Source organism: Phyllobates terribilis, unplaced genomic scaffold (assembly GCF_046119375.1).
Source record: "Phyllobates terribilis strain yellow unplaced genomic scaffold, ASM4611937v1 Scaffold_143__1_contigs__length_4665640, whole genome shotgun sequence".
Taxonomy (NCBI): domain Eukaryota; kingdom Metazoa; phylum Chordata; class Amphibia; order Anura; family Dendrobatidae; genus Phyllobates; species Phyllobates terribilis.
In genome coordinates, this window is record NW_027362903.1 from 3402195 (window position 1) to 3424472 (window position 22278).

The 22278-nt window shown below is 47.9% G+C and overlaps 1 protein-coding gene across 1 annotated transcript; it reads right to left on the bottom strand.

The window, feature by feature from the left end:
- Positions 1–108: 108 nt before the first annotated feature.
- BRK1 (BRICK1 subunit of SCAR/WAVE actin nucleating complex) lies at positions 109–6293 on the bottom strand. The gene is made up of 3 exons (XM_073664264.1): positions 6098–6293; positions 4618–4700; positions 109–403 (listed from the first exon to the last, which is right to left on the bottom strand). Exons 1-3 carry the CDS (start codon positions 6213–6215, stop codon positions 377–379), a joined length of 228 nt encoding a protein of 75 aa, XP_073520365.1. The 5' UTR covers positions 6216–6293; the 3' UTR covers positions 109–376.
- Positions 6294–22278: the final 15985 nt, after the last annotated feature.

A 22278-nucleotide genomic window follows, 5' to 3' on the forward strand; every position in this document is an offset into this window, starting at 1 on the left:
TCTGATCATCCTGAGCTTCCTGCTTCATGAATGGGGGGGGGAGGGGAGCTGCCGATAGTGGGGGGGTTACTCAGCACAGACCAATTCCAGGGTGACTCAATGCAATCATGTGATTAATTCCATTTATTTTGACAGTTTAAAGTTACAGAAACATCGATACAAAAGAAAAATATAATAAATGAGGGACGTGATGTTATTGGCACAACGACCCGCGACCTCGCCGCCATCCGGGAAATCGCAGCATGTGGCTTCTGTCGACCAATAAAGTGAAGAATAGAACGGAGGAATGATCAGGTGACGCCGCTGTAAACGTAGATAAGGGGGAGGGGGTCCGGAGCCGGGATCTGTATATATAAAGGATGAGGGGGCGCGGATTCTAGGTCAGGGTCTCTCCTTTAGTGACCTGCAAAAGAAACAGATGAGTGATGACGAAGAATGGCCGTAATGGATGGAGTCAGACACAAAGCACGGGGGGGCTCTGCCAGGCCACAGCACGGCGCATGCAGAAGAGCGCAGCCACGGGAATACTCATCACTATGTAAATACCTGCTTGTCTGGTGGGGGAGGGGCTGATCTACAGCTCTGTTCATCCTGGGCCTCCCGCTTCATGAAAAGAATGCCAGAACTGCAGTTAAGACTGACACAGAATGGAGAGGGTGGGAATGAAGCTGTAGAGAAGGGCATGCTGTTCAGTATCTCATGACATTGGGTGGGAGGCGCAGACTGCTGGGAACCCCACCACTATCACCCCAAACCGGTTGTCAGGTGATGTAGTGATTAGTCTATGGGCGGCTTTTAGACTATGTTGGGAGTTGTAGTTTTGCATCAGTTGGAGAGCCAGAGGTTAGGGCCGGCCGTGATCCGTTGGGTGGAAGGTGCAACCCTTGGGACGAGCAGCGTTGGAGTGGCCGGCCCCGATAAAGAAGTCACGGCTTAATCCAAGCGAACTGCTGCTATTTCCTGGGAGGAGCCTTTAAAAAGGCATGTTCACCCCCATTGATAATCTCCAACCGTTTTGTCTGCACAGCTCGCATGCAGACTGATGTGTTTCCGTAGTTACACCCCTGTGTAGTCTGATCCTGCAGCCGTGTGCTCCTCTCTGCCATCCGTGTCCTCTAAAGGTGATGAAGAGTAGACAGGACGGCCACAGAAACAGACGAATGGATCTGCAACGGAGCTGTGGACACTAAACGGGAGGAGCTTTTTACATAAAGACCAGGTACAGAGTTACTTTTTTATTTTCGATGCATCGAGCCCCCCCCCCCCCAAAAAAAATGACCAAAACCACAGCACACAAGTCAAAATCACGGCACCCACAAGTCCAGCATGCCCCAGGCACAGACAAGTCACTCCCCAATATGTAACCAATCACTCGACACAAACCCCAGGATCTGAGCGATGCATCCACCCTGACACAGTCAACAAGGAGGATCCTGTATGGCCTTACTTGTAGCTATACGGGGGTCCGCAGCCCATGAGTCTGAGGGGGCGAAACTACAAGAATCATGTACTCAGCTCTAACAATGGAAGCCGGATCGGACAACAGCAGCAGCAGCATGCTGACGCCATCGGATAAAACAGGTGACTATCTCTACAGCACTGACTAATAGAATCCGTCATCAGCAGCAGCTTGCTGATGGTTTCCAAGCAAAAAAAATAAAAATAAGACCATATAGTATCAGAGACTTGCTGAGCCCAGTGCATCTTCAATTCCAGACCCCATAAATACCCCCCCCCCCGCCCACCCACTTTCACCAATCAGGAAAACTTCAGCTTCCCACCACTGATCCTGGATAGATTTAAGGTCTAATAACTAGAGACAAGATTACTAAACAGACACAAAATAATATTAGATGTCACCAGCAGCCTGCTGATGGTTTCCAGATAGCCAAGTATTGCTCCAAGCTGCAGCCTGCTGATGGTTTCCAGATAGCCAAGTATTGCTCCAAGCTGCAGCCTGCTGATGGTTTCCAGATAGCCAAGTATTGCTCCAAGCTGCAGCCTGCTGATGGTTTCCAGATAGCCAAGTATTGCTCCAAGCTGCAGCCCTGGTGACATCTGTGGGGTAACGGTCTCCCCTCCCTGATTGAGTAACGTGCAGCCACTTCCTCTTCCCGATGCTCTATACAAGCTTATGTTATAGCGGATATCGGGCTCAGCTGCTTCGGCGCTTCCCCCTACCCGGCGCTGATCCAGCAAATTGTATGGATAATGGAGGGGGGGGGCAATATCACACAAAAGGTTAATATCAGGCAAAAAAGTCCAACACAACAGGAAGCCCAAAAAGAGACAGAGAGAAGGGTGCGACCATGCGGGGCGGCGGGAGGGTGGGGGGGGTTCATGCAGCACAACAGTTATTCTGCGGTCACCACCATTCCAGAGGGCGGCAGAAAGTCAAAAGAAAAATGAAAGTGAGATTCAGAGCAAGAGGCGAAGGCCACAAGTAGAAGCCACCAGACCGGGGCCCAGAGGATGGCGCCATCGCTTTCTATCACATTCTCCCCCCACACCGGTGGCGATCAGAAATCCCCAGAAAACATCATTCTGGCTTTGGGTCCCCGTCCCCCCCTTTGTGTCATTTTTCTTTACGAGTTAAGTTTACATTTTGATAGCCGAAATAACAAATACGATCATTTATTTATTTATTTTCCCCCTTTAATAAGTAGAGACTAAAATGGAAAGGAGGCGATGGTTCCAATCTGGTCGTCTTGGAGGCGGCGAGCCTGTGATCGGCTGATCGCGCGTCCTATAGACCACAATGTCCCAGGAGCAGCGTACAGCTAAGATCACAATCTCCTAAGAGGCCTGCACCAAACAGCAGCATTTAATGGGTTAACGGCGGCGGAGGCCAGAGATCAGCTCCGCTCCTGCTGCAACAGACTAAGGTCCTATCAGTGAGGGGTAAAGGGTCAGTCATGGGGATGGTTTCCCTTCATTTTACTTTTCTCAACAGGGAAATATTTAGATTTGAGAGTCCTCAGTGGTTGATACCTTTTAATGGCTAACCGAAAAGATGGTAACAAATTGCAAGCTTTCGAGACTACTCAGGTCTCTTCATCAGGCTAGTATAACACACAGTCTGAAGAGTCACATATTTATACACAAGAAGACACAAAAAATAATGCGATAAGACAGGTGATGGAAAGCAGAGTTATTATGGAAGAGAAACCGTTCTGGCTATAAATATTTTAGCAGTTACTAGATAAGGAGTGTGAAGGTTTTATTGTCCTGTGACTAGGTCCAGTGTTATGATGGCCTCACAAGTCTGATGGAAAGGTAACTTCAAATCTCAAAGAGAAAGAAGAATCTCAGAATATAAACTGATGGTGACTTTTAACACTTTCAGAGCAGGAATGGATGTGTCGCATGGATTTATGTCATTCTACATCAACTAAGGAATGTGCCCCTCAGACTTGTGAAGCCATCATAACATTGGACCTAGTCACAGGACAATAAAACCTTCACACTCCTTATCTATTAACTGCTAAAATATTTATAGCCAGAACTGTTTCTCTTCCATAATAACTCTGCTTTCCATTACCTGTTGCATTATTTTTGTGTCTTATTGTGTATAAATATGTGACTCTTCAGATTTTGTGGTATACTAGCCTGATGAAGAGACCTGAGTAGTCTCGAAAGCTTGCAATTTGTTACCTTTTTAATGGCATCAACCACTGAGGACTCTTAAATCTAAATATTTTTCTAATATATATTTTCCCTCACCAGGGAATGAATAAACGGAACCAGGATCAGAAATCCCATCAATGAGCCGCTCAGCGCCTCGTACGCCGGGCCGGTGTTATGGGAGGGGGAGAAACTGGGCAATTCCTCAAGACCCCTGATATCTCAGGTCCCACCAGTGTTTACAGCAGAAACTACATTGATAACAGTAGTTCAACATTATAGTTTCCGATGCTGAGAGTGCGGCAGGACCTTTGGTGACATTGCAGTCATGTGTCAGCACAGGTCCTGTACCCTGCGGGAGTCTAGAAGAACTGAAGAGGAGACTGGCAAATCCTTTATAGTGTGTAAGAATGTATGTGCTGTGAATATGTATACGTGTATGTATGTGCTCTGTGAATTCATGTTTGTCTGTATGCAGCATCCACATTTATAAATCCCAACTGCACAGACGAGAGCTCATAGGTGTAAACGTGTCGGTAATCACCCAACGAACGAGCAAAATGCTGCTCATTCATCGGGTGACTGGATTGTTTATGCTGGAAGAAGAATCCTTGATCTCGGCAGCACATTGCCCGCTGTAACCTGCAGATCTGCGGCTGAGCACATGATGTGTATGGGGACAGATTGATCTATTAGTGATCGTTCTCTCACCATCATTCTTTGTGTGAAGAAGCCGGTGAACAAGCAGCGAACGACTTCAGTATTGTCGCTCACGCTCGTCTAACGGCCTGAACTCAGCGCATGTAAATGGGATGTTCCTATGAAGCAATGTGTGAGCGTCCCCCACCCCCGGGAAGTCAGTATTGATACAATGTAACACGCAGGATACAAGGTTCTCGGCTTCGATGCATCGGCCGCTGCGACCACAGACACGGCATGCAGACTCCCGCGTATCACACATGCAGAACGGAGGGCGAACATCACAGCACATACCCGCGCCTCTATGTACTCGATCCGCCGCTCCAGAGCCGTCAGCTTCTCGTTTAATGTAGCCAGTCTCGATCGGCAGGACATGTCTGCAAATAAGAGGAGAGGTCAGACGTCGGCGGCGGACACGAGAGGAGGGAAGAGGAGAGGGCGGACGTCGGCGGACACGAGAGGAGAGGTCAGCGGCGGACACGAGAGGGGAAGAGGAGAGGTCAGACGTCGGCGGCGGACACAAGAGGAGGGAAGAGGAGAGGTCGGCGGCGAGGGACACTAGACGAGAGGAGAGGTCGGACGGCGGCGGGGGACACGAGACGAGAGGAGAGGTCGGCGGCGGCGGGGGACACGAGAGGAGAGGTCGGCGGGGGACACGAGAGGAGAGGTCGGCGGCGGACACGAGACGAGAGGAGAGGTCGGACGTCGGCGGCGGACACGAGACGAGAGGAGAGGTCGGACGTCGGCGGCGGACACGAGACGAGAGGAGAGGTCGGACGTCGGCGGCGGACACGAGACGAGAGGAGAGGTCGGACGTCGGCGGCGGACACGAGACGAGAGGAGAGGTCGGACGTCGGCGGCGGACACGAGACGAGAGGAGAGGTCGGACGGCGGAGGCGGACACGAGACGAGAGGTCGGACGGCGGACACTAGAGGAGAGGTCGGACGGCGGCGGCGGACACTAGACGAGAGGAGAGGTCGGACGGCGGCGGCGGACACTAGACGAGAGGAGAGGAGAGGTCGGACGGCGGCGGCGGACGAGACGAGACGTCGGACACGAGACGAGAGGTCGGACACGAGACGAGAGGTCAGACACGAGACGAAAGGTCGGACACGAGACGAAAGGTCGGACACGAGACGAAAGGTCGGACACGAGACGAGAGGAGAGGTCGGAGGTGGACACGAGACGAGAGGTCGGACACGAGACGAGACGGCGGACACGAGACGAGAGGTCGGACACGAGACGAGAGGTCGGACACGAGACGAGAGGTCGGACGGCGGCGGCGGACACGAGACGAGAGGAGAGGTCGGACGGCGGCGGCGGACACGAGACGAGAGGTCGGAGACGAGACGAGAGGTCGGAGACGAGACGAGAGGTCGGAGACGAGACGAGAGGGCGGACACGACACGAGAGGGCGGACACGACACGAGAGGAGAGGTCGGACACGAGAGGAGAGGTCGGACGTCGGCGGCGGACACGAGACGAGACGGCGGACACGAGAGGAGAGGTCGGACGTCGGCGGCGGCGGACACGAGACGAGAGGTCGGAAGTCGGCGGACACGACACGAGAGGAGACGTCGGCGGCGGACACGAGAGGAGAGGTCAGGCCCTGGACATGGCGGCGTCACCTCACTATATGACAGGTGTCCCCTCTGTGTATTACACTGCCCTGTACATAGGGGGCGCTCCCTTCACAGTATACACACAGTGACATCCTGTCTATGATATCGCCATTACGTGGCTCCTCCCACGATGTCATGTCGCGATATTTACCGAATGAGTTGAGGAAGTCGGCGATCTTCTTGATGCTGCTGGTGATCACCTCGATGTACTCGCGGTTGGCCCAGTCCTGGTGGATCTCCCTCTGCACCGGGTCTTCCTGACTCGCCATCTTCCTTCTCTTCCTCCGCGATTTCCCGTGAGCCGCAGCGCAGCGCCACCTGCTGGACTAGCCGTCACCTCACGTCACTTCCGTATCGCTGGCGGCCATCTTTGTATCTGGCAGAGCTGATCTCCTGCACCTGGTGACAGTTCCATAAGTGTAAGTGGCAAATTGTTGTTTCGCCGCAGAAGACGCCATGTTTAAACCTGGCAAAACAGAGGAGTGAGAGAAGGAAGCTGTGGGCGGAGTTATATACGGGCGGTGAGAGGGACCAAAACACCCCGGACCGCGCCCGAGAGTGACGTCATAGAGGATAGGAAGCGCTTAGTGTCAGCTGTCACATCACACACAGCTCAGCTGTCACATCACACAGGAGAGGATTAGATACACGGCTCAGCAGACAGTATCACACAGGATAGGATTAGATACACAGCTCAGCAGACAGTATCACACAGGATAGGATAAGATACACAGCTCAGCAGACAGTATCACACAGGATAGGATTAGATACACGGCTCAACAGACAGTATCACACAGGATAGGATTAGATACACAGCTCAGCAGACAGTATCACACAGGATAGGATTAGATACACGGCTCAGCAGACAGTATCACACAGGATAGGATTAGATACACAGCTCAGCAGACAGTATCACACAGGATAGGATTAGATACACAGCTCAGCAGACAGTATCACACAGGAGAGGATTAGATACACAGCTCAGCAGACAGTATCACACAGGATAGGATAAGATACACAGCTCAGCAGACAGTATCACACAGGATAGGATTAGATACACGGCTCAGCAGACAGTATCACACAGGATAGGATTAGATACACGGCTCAGCAGACAGTATCACACAGGATAGGATTAGATACACGGCTCAGCAGACAGTATCACACAGGAGAGGATTAGATACACGGCTCAGCAGACAGTATCACACAGGATAGGATTAGATACACAGCTCAGCAGACAGTATCACACAGGATAGGATAAGATACACAGCTCAGCAGACAGTATCACACAGGATAGGATTAGATACACAACTCAGCAGACAGTATCACACAGGATAGGATTAGATACACAGCTCAGCAGACAGTATCACACAGGATAGGATTAGATACACGGCTCAGCAGACAGTATCACACAGGATAGGATTAGATACACGGCTCAGCAGACAGTATCACACAGGATAGGATTAGATACACAGCTCAGCAGACAGTATCACACAGGATAGGATTAGATACACGGCTCAGCAGACAGTATCACACAGGATAGGATTAGATACACAGCTCAGCAGACAGTATCACACAGGATAGGATAAGATACACAGCTCAGCAGACAGTATCACACAGGATAGGATTAGATACACGGCTCAACAGACAGTATCACACAGGATAGGATTAGATACACAGCTCAGCAGACAGTATCACACAGGAGAGGATTAGATACACAGCTCAGCAGACATTATCACACAGGAGAGGATTAGATACACGGCTCAGCAGACAGTATCACACAGGAAAGGATTAGATACACGGCTCAGCAGACAGTATCACACAGGAGAGGATTAGATACACAGCTCAGCAGACAGTATCACACAGGATAGGATTACATACACGGCTCAGCAGACAGTATCACACAGGAGAGGATTAGATACACGGCTCAGCAGACAGTATCACACAGGATAGGATTAGATACACGGCTCAGCAGACAGTATCACACAGGAAAGGATTAGATACACGGCTCAGCAGACAGTATCACACAGGAGAGGATTAGATACACAGCTCAGCAGACAGTATCACACAGGATAGGATTAGATACACGGCTCAGCAGACAGTATCACACAGGAGAGGATTAGATACACGGCTCAGCAGACAGTATCACACAGGATAGGATTAGATACACAGCTCAGCAGACAGTATCACACAGGATAGGATTAGATACACGGCTCAGCAGACAGTATCACACAGGAGAGGATTAGATACACAGCTCAGCAGACAGTATCACACAGGATAGGATTAGATACACAGCTCAACAGACAGTATCACACAGGATAGGATTAGATACACAGCTCAGCAGACAGTATCACACAGGATAGGATTAGATACACGACTCAGCAGACAGTATCACACAGGAGAGGATTAGATACACAGCTCAGCAGACAGTATCACACAGGAGAGGATTAGATACATGGCTCAACAGACAGTATCACACAGGATAGGATTAGATACACGGCTCAGCAGACAGTATCACACAGGAGAGGATTAGATACACAGCTCAGCAGATAGTATCACACAGGAGAGGATTAGATACATGGCTCAACAGACAGTATCACACAGGAGAGGATTAGATACACGGCTCAGCAGTCAGTATCACACAGGATAGGATTAGAAACACGGCTCAGCAGACAGTATCACACAGGAGAGGATTAGATACACGGCTCAGCAGACAGTATCACACAGGATAGGATTAGATACACGGCTCAACAGACAGTATCACACAGGATAGGATTAGATACACAACTCAGCAGACAGTATCACACAGGAGAGGATTAGATACACAGCTCAGCAGACAGTATCACACAGGATAGGATTAGATACACAGCTCAGCAGACAGTATCACACAGGAGAGGATTAGATACACGGCTCAGCAGACAGTATCACACAGGATAGGATTAGATACACGGCTCAGCAGACAGTATCACACAGGATATTAGATACACGGCTCAGCAGACAGTATCACACAGGAGAGGATTAGATACACAGCTCAGCAGACAGTATCACACAGGATAGGATTAGATACAGCTCAGCAGACAGTATCACACAGGATGGGATTAGATACACGGCTCAGCAGACAGTATCACACAGGATAGGATTAGATACACAGCTCAGCAGACAGTATCACACAGGATATTAGATACACAGCTCAGCAGACAGTATCACACAGGAGAGGATTAGATACACGGCTCAACAGACAGTATCACACAGGATAGGATTAGATACACGGCTCAGCAGACAGTATCACACAGGATAGGATTAGATACACGGCTCAGCAGACAGTATCACACAGGAGAGGATTAGATACAGCTCAGCAGACAGTATCACACAGGAGAGGATTAGATACACAGCTCAGCAGACAGTATCACACAGGATAGGATTAGATACACAGCTCAACAGACAGTATCACACAGGATAGGATTAGATACACGGCTCAGCAGACAGTATCACACAGGATAGGATTAGATACACGGCTCAGCAGACAGTATCACACAGGAGAGGATTAGATACAGCTCAGCAGACAGTATCACACAGGAGAGGATTAGATACACAGCTCAGCAGACAGTATCACACAGGATAGGATTAGATACATGGCTCAGCAGACAGTATCACACAGGATAGGATTAGATACACGGCTCAGCAGACAGTATCACACAGGATAGGATTAGATACACGGCTCAGCAGTCAGTATCACACAGGATAGGATTAGATACACGGCTCAGCAGACAGTATCACACAGGAGAGGATTAGATACAGGGCTCAGCTGAGAGTATCACACAGGAGATGATTAGATACACAGCTCAGCAGACAGTATCACACAGGAGATGATTAGATACACAGCTCAGCAGACAGTATCACACAGGAGAGGATTAGATACACAGCTCAGCAGACAGTATCACACAGGAGAGGATTAGATACACGGCTCAGCAGACAGTATCACACAGGATAGGATTAGATACACGGCTCAGCAGACAGTATCACACAGGATAGGATTAGATACACGGCTCAGCAGACAGTATCACACAGGATAGGATTAGATACACGGCTCAGCTGAAAGTATCACACAGGATAGGATTAGATACACGGCTAAGCAGACAGTATCACACAGGATAGGATTAGATACACGGCTCAGCAGACAGTATCACACAGGATAGGATTAGATACACGGCTCAGCAGACAGTATCACACAGGATAGGATTAGATACACGGCTCAGCTGAGAGTATCACACAGGAGATGATTAGATACACAGCTCAGCAGACAGTATCACACAGGAGAGGATTAGATACAGGGCTCAGCTGAGAGTATCACACAGGAGATGATTAGATACACAGCTCAGCAGACAGTATCACACAGGAGATGATTAGATACACAGCTCAGCAGACAGTATCACACAGGATAGGATTAGATACACGGCTCAGCACACAGTATCACACAGGAGAGGATTAGATACACAGCTCAGCAGACAGTATCACACAGGAGAGGATTAGATACACGGCTCAGCAGACAGTATCACACAGGAGAGGATTAGATACACGGCTCAGCAGACAGTATCACACAGGAGAGGATTAGATACACGGCTCAGCAGACAGTATCACACAGGAGAGGATTAGATACACAGCTCAGCAGACAGTATCACACAGGAGAGGATTAGATACACGGCTCAGCAGACAGTATCACACAGGAGAGGATTAGATACAGGGCTCAGCTGAGAGTATCACACAGGAGATGATTAGATACACAGCTCAGCAGACAGTATCACACAGGAGATGATTAGATACACGGCTCAGCAGACAGTATCACACAGGATAGGATTAGATACACAGCTCAACAGACAGTATCACACAGGATAGGATTAGATACACGGCTCAGCAGACAGTATCACACAGGATAGGATTAGATACACGGCTCAGCAGACAGTATCACACAGGAGAGGATTAGATACAGCTCAGCAGACAGTATCACACAGGAGAGGATTAGATACACAGCTCAGCAGACAGTATCACACAGGATAGGATTAGATACATGGCTCAGCAGACAGTATCACACAGGATAGGATTAGATACACGGCTCAGCAGACAGTATCACACAGGATAGGATTAGATACACGGCTCAGCAGTCAGTATCACACAGGATAGGATTAGATACACGGCTCAGCAGACAGTATCACACAGGAGAGGATTAGATACAGGGCTCAGCTGAGAGTATCACACAGGAGATGATTAGATACACAGCTCAGCAGACAGTATCACACAGGAGATGATTAGATACACAGCTCAGCAGACAGTATCACACAGGAGAGGATTAGATACACAGCTCAGCAGACAGTATCACACAGGAGAGGATTAGATACACGGCTCAGCAGACAGTATCACACAGGATAGGATTAGATACACGGCTCAGCAGACAGTATCACACAGGATAGGATTAGATACACGGCTCAGCAGACAGTATCACACAGGATAGGATTAGATACACGGCTCAGCTGAAAGTATCACACAGGATAGGATTAGATACACGGCTAAGCAGACAGTATCACACAGGATAGGATTAGATACACGGCTCAGCAGACAGTATCACACAGGATAGGATTAGATACACGGCTCAGCAGACAGTATCACACAGGATAGGATTAGATACACGGCTCAGCTGAGAGTATCACACAGGAGATGATTAGATACACAGCTCAGCAGACAGTATCACACAGGAGAGGATTAGATACAGGGCTCAGCTGAGAGTATCACACAGGAGATGATTAGATACACAGCTCAGCAGACAGTATCACACAGGAGATGATTAGATACACAGCTCAGCAGACAGTATCACACAGGATAGGATTAGATACACGGCTCAGCACACAGTATCACACAGGAGAGGATTAGATACACAGCTCAGCAGACAGTATCACACAGGAGAGGATTAGATACACGGCTCAGCAGACAGTATCACACAGGAGAGGATTAGATACACGGCTCAGCAGACAGTATCACACAGGAGAGGATTAGATACACGGCTCAGCAGACAGTATCACACAGGAGAGGATTAGATACACAGCTCAGCAGACAGTATCACACAGGAGAGGATTAGATACACGGCTCAGCAGACAGTATCACACAGGAGAGGATTAGATACAGGGCTCAGCTGAGAGTATCACACAGGAGATGATTAGATACACAGCTCAGCAGACAGTATCACACAGGAGATGATTAGATACACGGCTCAGCAGACAGTATCACACAGGATAGGATTAGATACACAGCTCAGCAGACAGTATCACACAGGACAGGATTAGATACACGGCTCAGCAGACAGTATCACACAGGATAGGATTAGATACACAGCTCAGCAGACAGTATCACACAGAAGAGGATTAGATACACAGCTCAGCAGACAGTATCACACAGGATAGGATTAGATACACGGCTCAGCAGACAGTATCACACAGGATAGGATTAGATACACGGCTCAGCAGACAGTATCACACAGAAGAGGATTAGATACACGGCTCAGCAGACAGTATCACACAGGAGAGGATTAGATACACGGCTCAGCAGACAGTATCACACAGAAGAGGATTAGATACACGGCTCAGCAGACAGTATCACACAGGAGAGGATTAGATACACGGCTCAGCAGACAGTATCACACAGGAGAGGATTAGATACACGGCTCAGCAGACAGTATCACACAGGAGAGGATTAGATACACAGCTCAGCAGACAGTATCACACAGGAGAGGATTAGATACACAGCTCAGCAGACAGTATCACACAGGAGAGGATTAGATACACAGCTCAGCAGACAGTATCACACAGGATAGGATTAGATACACGGCTCAGCAGACAGTATCACACAGGATAGGATTAGATACACAGCTCAGCAGACAGTATCACACAGGATAGGATTAGATACACAGCTCAGCAGACAGTATCACACAGGAGAGGATTAGATACACAGCTCAGCAGACAGTATCACACAGGATAGGATAAGATACACAGCTCAGCAGACAGTATCACACAGGATAGGATTAGATACACGGCTCAGCAGACAGTATCACACAGGATAGGATTAGATACACGGCTCAGCAGACAGTATCACACAGGATAGGATTAGATACACGGCTCAGCAGACAGTATCACACAGGAGAGGATTAGATACACGGCTCAGCAGACAGTATCACACAGGATAGGATTAGATACACAGCTCAGCAGACAGTATCACACAGGATAGGATAAGATACACAGCTCAGCAGACAGTATCACACAGGATAGGATTAGATACACAACTCAGCAGACAGTATCACACAGGATAGGATTAGATACACAGCTCAGCAGACAGTATCACACAGGATAGGATTAGATACACGGCTCAGCAGACAGTATCACACAGGATAGGATTAGATACACGGCTCAGCAGACAGTATCACACAGGATAGGATTAGATACACAGCTCAGCAGACAGTATCACACAGGATAGGATTAGATACACGGCTCAGCAGACAGTATCACACAGGATAGGATTAGATACACAGCTCAGCAGACAGTATCACACAGGATAGGATAAGATACACAGCTCAGCAGACAGTATCACACAGGATAGGATTAGATACACGGCTCAACAGACAGTATCACACAGGATAGGATTAGATACACAGCTCAGCAGACAGTATCACACAGGAGAGGATTAGATACACAGCTCAGCAGACATTATCACACAGGAGAGGATTAGATACACGGCTCAGCAGACAGTATCACACAGGAAAGGATTAGATACACGGCTCAGCAGACAGTATCACACAGGAGAGGATTAGATACACAGCTCAGCAGACAGTATCACACAGGATAGGATTACATACACGGCTCAGCAGACAGTATCACACAGGAGAGGATTAGATACACGGCTCAGCAGACAGTATCACACAGGATAGGATTAGATACACGGCTCAGCAGACAGTATCACACAGGAAAGGATTAGATACACGGCTCAGCAGACAGTATCACACAGGAGAGGATTAGATACACAGCTCAGCAGACAGTATCACACAGGATAGGATTAGATACACGGCTCAGCAGACAGTATCACACAGGAGAGGATTAGATACACGGCTCAGCAGACAGTATCACACAGGATAGGATTAGATACACAGCTCAGCAGACAGTATCACACAGGATAGGATTAGATACACGGCTCAGCAGACAGTATCACACAGGAGAGGATTAGATACACAGCTCAGCAGACAGTATCACACAGGATAGGATTAGATACACAGCTCAACAGACAGTATCACACAGGATAGGATTAGATACACAGCTCAGCAGACAGTATCACACAGGATAGGATTAGATACACGACTCAGCAGACAGTATCACACAGGAGAGGATTAGATACACAGCTCAGCAGACAGTATCACACAGGAGAGGATTAGATACATGGCTCAACAGACAGTATCACACAGGATAGGATTAGATACACGGCTCAGCAGACAGTATCACACAGGAGAGGATTAGATACACAGCTCAGCAGATAGTATCACACAGGAGAGGATTAGATACATGGCTCAACAGACAGTATCACACAGGAGAGGATTAGATACACGGCTCAGCAGTCAGTATCACACAGGATAGGATTAGAAACACGGCTCAGCAGACAGTATCACACAGGAGAGGATTAGATACACGGCTCAGCAGACAGTATCACACAGGATAGGATTAGATACACGGCTCAACAGACAGTATCACACAGGATAGGATTAGATACACAACTCAGCAGACAGTATCACACAGGAGAGGATTAGATACACAGCTCAGCAGACAGTATCACACAGGATAGGATTAGATACACAGCTCAGCAGACAGTATCACACAGGAGAGGATTAGATACACGGCTCAGCAGACAGTATCACACAGGATAGGATTAGATACACGGCTCAGCAGACAGTATCACACAGGATATTAGATACACGGCTCAGCAGACAGTATCACACAGGAGAGGATTAGATACACAGCTCAGCAGACAGTATCACACAGGATAGGATTAGATACAGCTCAGCAGACAGTATCACACAGGATGGGATTAGATACACGGCTCAGCAGACAGTATCACACAGGATAGGATTAGATACACAGCTCAGCAGACAGTATCACACAGGATATTAGATACACAGCTCAGCAGACAGTATCACACAGGAGAGGATTAGATACACGGCTCAACAGACAGTATCACACAGGATAGGATTAGATACACGGCTCAGCAGACAGTATCACACAGGATAGGATTAGATACACGGCTCAGCAGACAGTATCACACAGGAGAGGATTAGATACAGCTCAGCAGACAGTATCACACAGGAGAGGATTAGATACACAGCTCAGCAGACAGTATCACACAGGATAGGATTAGATACACAGCTCAACAGACAGTATCACACAGGATAGGATTAGATACACGGCTCAGCAGACAGTATCACACAGGATAGGATTAGATACACGGCTCAGCAGACAGTATCACACAGGAGAGGATTAGATACAGCTCAGCAGACAGTATCACACAGGAGAGGATTAGATACACAGCTCAGCAGACAGTATCACACAGGATAGGATTAGATACATGGCTCAGCAGACAGTATCACACAGGATAGGATTAGATACACGGCTCAGCAGACAGTATCACACAGGATAGGATTAGATACACGGCTCAGCAGTCAGTATCACACAGGATAGGATTAGATACACGGCTCAGCAGACAGTATCACACAGGAGAGGATTAGATACAGGGCTCAGCTGAGAGTATCACACAGGAGATGATTAGATACACAGCTCAGCAGACAGTATCACACAGGAGATGATTAGATACACAGCTCAGCAGACAGTATCACACAGGAGAGGATTAGATACACAGCTCAGCAGACAGTATCACACAGGAGAGGATTAGATACACGGCTCAGCAGACAGTATCACACAGGATAGGATTAGATACACGGCTCAGCAGACAGTATCACACAGGATAGGATTAGATACACGGCTCAGCAGACAGTATCACACAGGATAGGATTAGATACACGGCTCAGCTGAAAGTATCACACAGGATAGGATTAGATACACGGCTAAGCAGACAGTATCACACAGGATAGGATTAGATACACGGCTCAGCAGACAGTATCACACAGGATAGGATTAGATACACGGCTCAGCAGACAGTATCACACAGGATAGGATTAGATACACGGCTCAGCTGAGAGTATCACACAGGAGATGATTAGATACACAGCTCAGCAGACAGTATCACACAGGAGAGGATTAGATACAGGGCTCAGCTGAGAGTATCACACAGGAGATGATTAGATACACAGCTCAGCAGACAGTATCACACAGGAGATGATTAGATACACAGCTCAGCAGACAGTATCACACAGGATAGGATTAGATACACGGCTCAGCACACAGTATCACACAGGAGAGGATTAGATACACAGCTCAGCAGACAGTATCACACAGGAGAGGATTAGATACACGGCTCAGCAGACAGTATCACACAGGAGAGGATTAGATACACGGCTCAGCAGACAGTATCACACAGGAGAGGATTAGATACACGGCTCAGCAGACAGTATCACACAGGAGAGGATTAGATACACAGCTCAGCAGACAGTATCACACAGGAGAGGATTAGATACACGGCTCAGCAGACAGTATCACACAGGAGAGGATTAGATACAGGGCTCAGCTGAGAGTATCACACAGGAGATGATTAGATACACAGCTCAGCAGACAGTATCACACAGGAGATGATTAGATACACGGCTCAGCAGACAGTATCACACAGGATAGGATTAGATACACAGCTCAACAGACAGTATCACACAGGATAGGATTAGATACACGGCTCAGCAGACAGTATCACACAGGATAGGATTAGATACACGGCTCAGCAGACAGTATCACACAGGAGAGGATTAGATACAGCTCAGCAGACAGTATCACACAGGAGAGGATTAGATACACAGCTCAGCAGACAGTATCACACAGGATAGGATTAGATACATGGCTCAGCAGACAGTATCACACAGGATAGGATTAGATACACGGCTCAGCAGACAGTATCACACAGGATAGGATTAGATACACGGCTCAGCAGTCAGTATCACACAGGATAGGATTAGATACACGGCTCAGCAGACAGTATCACACAGGAGAGGATTAGATACAGGGCTCAGCTGAGAGTATCACACAGGAGATGATTAGATACACAGCTCAGCAGACAGTATCACACAGGAGATGATTAGATACACAGCTCAGCAGACAGTATCACACAGGAGAGGATTAGATACACAGCTCAGCAGACAGTATCACACAGGAGAGGATTAGATACACGGCTCAGCAGACAGTATCACACAGGATAGGATTAGATACACGGCTCAGCAGACAGTATCACACAGGATAGGATTAGATACACGGCTCAGCAGACAGTATCACACAGGATAGGATTAGATACACGGCTCAGCTGAAAGTATCACACAGGATAGGATTAGATACACGGCTCAGCTGAGAGTATCACACAGGAGAGGATTAGATACACAGCTCAGCAGACAGTATCACACAGGAGAGGATTAGATACACGGCTCAGCAGACAGTATCACACAGGAGAGGATTAGATACACAGCTCAGCAGACAGTATCACACAGGAGAGGATTAGATACACGGCTCAGCAGACAGTATCACACAGGATAGGATTAGATACACGGCTCAGCAGACAGTATCACACAGGATAGGATTAGATACACGGCTCAGCAGACAGTATCACACAGGATAGGATTAGATACACGGCTCAGCTGAGAGTATCACACAGGAGATGATTAGATACACAGCTCAGCAGACAGTATCACACAGGAGAGGATTAGATACAGGGCTCAGCTGAGAGTATCACACAGGAGATGATTAGATACACAGCTCAGCAGACAGTATCACACAGGAGATGATTAGATACACAGCTCAGCAGACAGTATCACACAGGATAGGATTAGATACACGGCTCAGCACACAGTATCACACAGGAGAGGATTAGATACACAGCTCAGCAGACAGTATCACACAGGAGAGGATTAGATACACGGCTCAGCAGACAGTATCACACAGGAGAGGATTAGATACACGGCTCAGCAGACAGTATCACACAGGAGAGGATTAGATACACGGCTCAGCAGACAGTATCACACAGGAGAGGATTAGATACACAGCTCAGCAGACAGTATCACACAGGAGAGGATTAGATACACGGCTCAGCAGACAGTATCACACAGGAGAGGATTAGATACAGGGCTCAGCTGAGAGTATCACACAGGAGATGATTAGATACACAGCTCAGCAGACAGTATCACACAGGAGATGATTAGATACACGGCTCAGCAGACAGTATCACACAGGATAGGATTAGATACACAGCTCAGCAGACAGTATCACACAGGACAGGATTAGATACACGGCTCAGCAGACAGTATCACACAGGATAGGATTAGATACACAGCTCAGCAGACAGTATCACACAGAAGAGGATTAGATACACAGCTCAGCAGACAGTATCACACAGGATAGGATTAGATACACGGCTCAGCAGACAGTATCACACAGGATAGGATTAGATACACGGCTCAGCAGACAGTATCACACAGAAGAGGATTAGATACACGGCTCAGCAGACAGTATCACACAGGAGAGGATTAGATACACGGCTCAGCAGACAGTATCACACAGAAGAGGATTAGATACACGGCTCAGCAGACAGTATCACACAGGAGAGGATTAGATACACGGCTCAGCAGACAGTATCACACAGGAGAGGATTAGATACACGGCTCAGCAGACAGTATCACACAGGAGAGGATTAGATACACAGCTCAGCAGACAGTATCACACAGGAGAGGATTAGATACACAGCTCAGCAGACAGTATCACACAGGAGAGGATTAGATTCACGGCTCAGCAGACAGTATCACACAGGAGAGGATTAGATACACGGCTCAGCCCAGTATCACACAGGAGAGGATTAGATACAAGGCTCAGCAGACAGTATCACACAGGAGAGGATTAGATACATGGCTCAGCCCAGTATCACACAGGAGAGGATTAGATACACAGCTCAGCAGACAGTATCACACAGGAGAGGATTAGATACAGGGCTCAGCTGAGAGTATCACACAGGAGATGATTAGATACACAGCTCAGCAGTATCACACAGGATAGGATTAGATACACGGCTCAGCAGACAGTATCACACAGGATAGGATTAGATACACAGCTCAGCAGTATCACACAGGATAGGATTAGATACACGGCTCAGCAGACAGTATCACACAGGATAGGATTAGATACACAGCTCAGCAGACAGTATCACACAGGATAGGATTAGATACACGGCTCAGCAGACAGTATCACACAGGATAGGATTAGATACACGGCTCAGCAGACAGTATCACACAGGATAGGATTAGATACACGGCTCAGAAGACAGTATCACACAGGATAGGATTAGATACATGGCTCAGCAGACAGTATCACACAGGATAGGATTAGATACACAGCTCAGCAGACAGTATCACACAGGATAGGATTAGATACACAGCTCAGCAGACAGTATCACACAGGATAGGATTAGATACACGGCTCAGCAGACAGTATCACACAGGAGAGGATTAGATACACGGCTCAGCAGACAGTATCACACAGGATAGGATTAGATACACGGCTCAGCAGACAGTATCACACAGGAGAGGATTAGATACACGGCTCAGCAGTCAGTATCACACAGGAGAGGATTAGATACAGGGCTCAGCGGACAGTATCACACAGGAGAGGATTAGATACACGGCTCAGCAGACAGTATCACACAGGAGAGGATTAGATACACGGCTCAGCAGACAGTATCACACAGGAGAGGATTAGATACACGGCTCAGCAGACAGTATCACACAGGAGAGGATTAGATACACGGCTCAGCAGACAATATCACACAGGATAGGATTAGATACACAGCTCAGCAGGCAGTATCACACAGGAGAGGATTAGATACACGGCTCAGCAGACAGTATCACACAGGAGAGGATTTGATACACGGCTCAGCAGACAGTATCACACAGGATAGGATTAGATACACGCCTCAGCAATCAGTATCACACAGGATAGGATTAGATACACGGCTCAGCAGATAGTATCACACAGGATAGGATTAGATACACAGCTCAGCAGACAGTATCACACAGGAGAGGATTAGATACACAGCTCAACAGACAGTATCACACAGGAGAGGATTAGATACACGGCTCAGCAGTCAGTATCACACAGGATAGGATTAGATACACGGCTCAGCAGACAGTATCACACAGGAGAGGATTAGATACACGGCTCAGCAGACAGTATCACAAAGGAGAGGATTAGATACACGGCTCAGCAGACAGTATCACACAGGATAGGATTAGATACACAGCTCAGCAGACAGTATCACACAGGAGAGGTTTAGATACACGGCTCAGCAGTCAGTATCACACAGGATAGGATTAGATACACGGCTCAGCAGACAGTATCACACAGGAGAGGATTAGATACACGGCTCAGCAGACAGTATCACACAGGAAAGGATTTGATACACGGCTCAGCAGACAGTATCACACAGGATAGGATTAGATACACGGCTCAGCAGACAGTATCACACAGGATAGGATTAGATACACGGCTCAGCAGACAGTATCACACAGGATAGGATTAGATACACGGCTCAGCAGACAGTATCACACAGGAGAGGATTAGATACACGGCTCAGCAGACAGTATCACACAGGAGAGGATTAGATACACGGCTCAGCAGACAGTATCACACAGGAGAGGATTAGATACACGGCTCAGCAGACAATATCACACAGGATAGGATTAGATACACAGCTCAGCAGGCAGTATCACACAGGAGAGGATTAGATACACGGCTCAGCAGACAGTATCACACAGGAGAGGATTTGATACACGGCTCAGCAGACAGTATCACACAGGAGAGGATTAGATACACGGCTCAGCAGTCAGTATCACACAGGATAGGATTAGATACACGGCTCAGCAGACAGTATCACACAGGATAGGATTAGATACACGGCTCAGCAGACAGTATTACACAGGATAGGATTAGATACACAGCTCAGCAGACAGTATCACACAGGATAGGATTAGATACACGGCTCAGCAGACAGTATCACACAGGATAGGATTAGATACACGGCTCAGCAGACAGTATCACACAGGAGAGGATTAGATACAGGGCTCAGCTGAGAGTATCACACAGGAGATGATTAGATACACAGCTCAGCAGACAGTATCACACAGGAGATGATTAGATACACAGCTCAGCAGACAGTATCACACAGGATAGGATTAGATACACGGCTCAGCACACAGTATCACACAGGAGAGGATTAGATACACAGCTCAGCAGACAGTATCACACAGGAGAGGATTAGATACACGGCTCAGCAGACAGTATCACACAGGAGAGGATTAGATACAGGGCTCAGCAGACAGTATCACACAGGAGAGGATTAGATACACGGCTCAGCAGACAGTATCACACAGGAGAGGATTAGATACACGGCTCAGCAGACAGTATCACACAGGAGAGGATTAGATACACGGCTCAGCAGACAGTATCACACAGGAGAGGATTAGATACAGGGCTCAGCTGAGAGTATCACACAGGAGATGATTAGATACACAGCTCAGCAGACAGTATCACACAGGAGATGATTAGATACACAGCTCAGCAGACAGTATCACACAGGATAACATTAGATACACGGCTCAACAGACAGTATCACACAGGATAGGATTAGATACACGGCTCAGCAGACAGTATCACACAGGACAGGATTAGATACACGGCTCAGCAGGCAGTATCACACATGACAGGATTAGATACACGGCTCAGCAGACAGTATCACACAGGACAGGATTAGATACACGGCTCAGCAGACAGTATCACACAGGATAGGATTAGATACACGGCTCAGCAGACAGTATCACACAGGAGAGGATTAGATACACGGCTCAGCAGACAATATCACACAGGATAGGATTAGATACACAGCTCAGCAGACAGTATCACACAGGAGAGGATTTGATACACGGCTCAGCAGATAGTATCACACAGGATAGGATTAGATACACGGCTCAGCAGACAGTATCACACAGGACAGGATTAGATACACAGCTCAGCAGGCAGTATCACACAGGAGAGGATTTGATACACGGCTCAGCAGACAGTATCA

What these genes read in the sequence shown, in the direction of transcription:
- BRK1 (XM_073664264.1), bottom strand. Translation starts at nt 6,215, where the DNA reads ATGGCGAGTCAGGAAGACCCGGTGCAGAGGGAGATCCACCAGGACTGG. An exon ending in CGACTTCCTCAACTCATTCG is followed by an intron (nt 4,701 to 6,097) that starts GTAAATATCGCG and finishes TCTTATTTGCAG; the next exon opens with ACATGTCCTGCCGATCGAGA. An exon ending in TCGAGTACATAGAGGCGCGG is followed by an intron (nt 404 to 4,617) that starts GTATGTGCTGTG and finishes TTTCTTTTGCAG; the next exon opens with GTCACTAAAGGAGAGACCCT.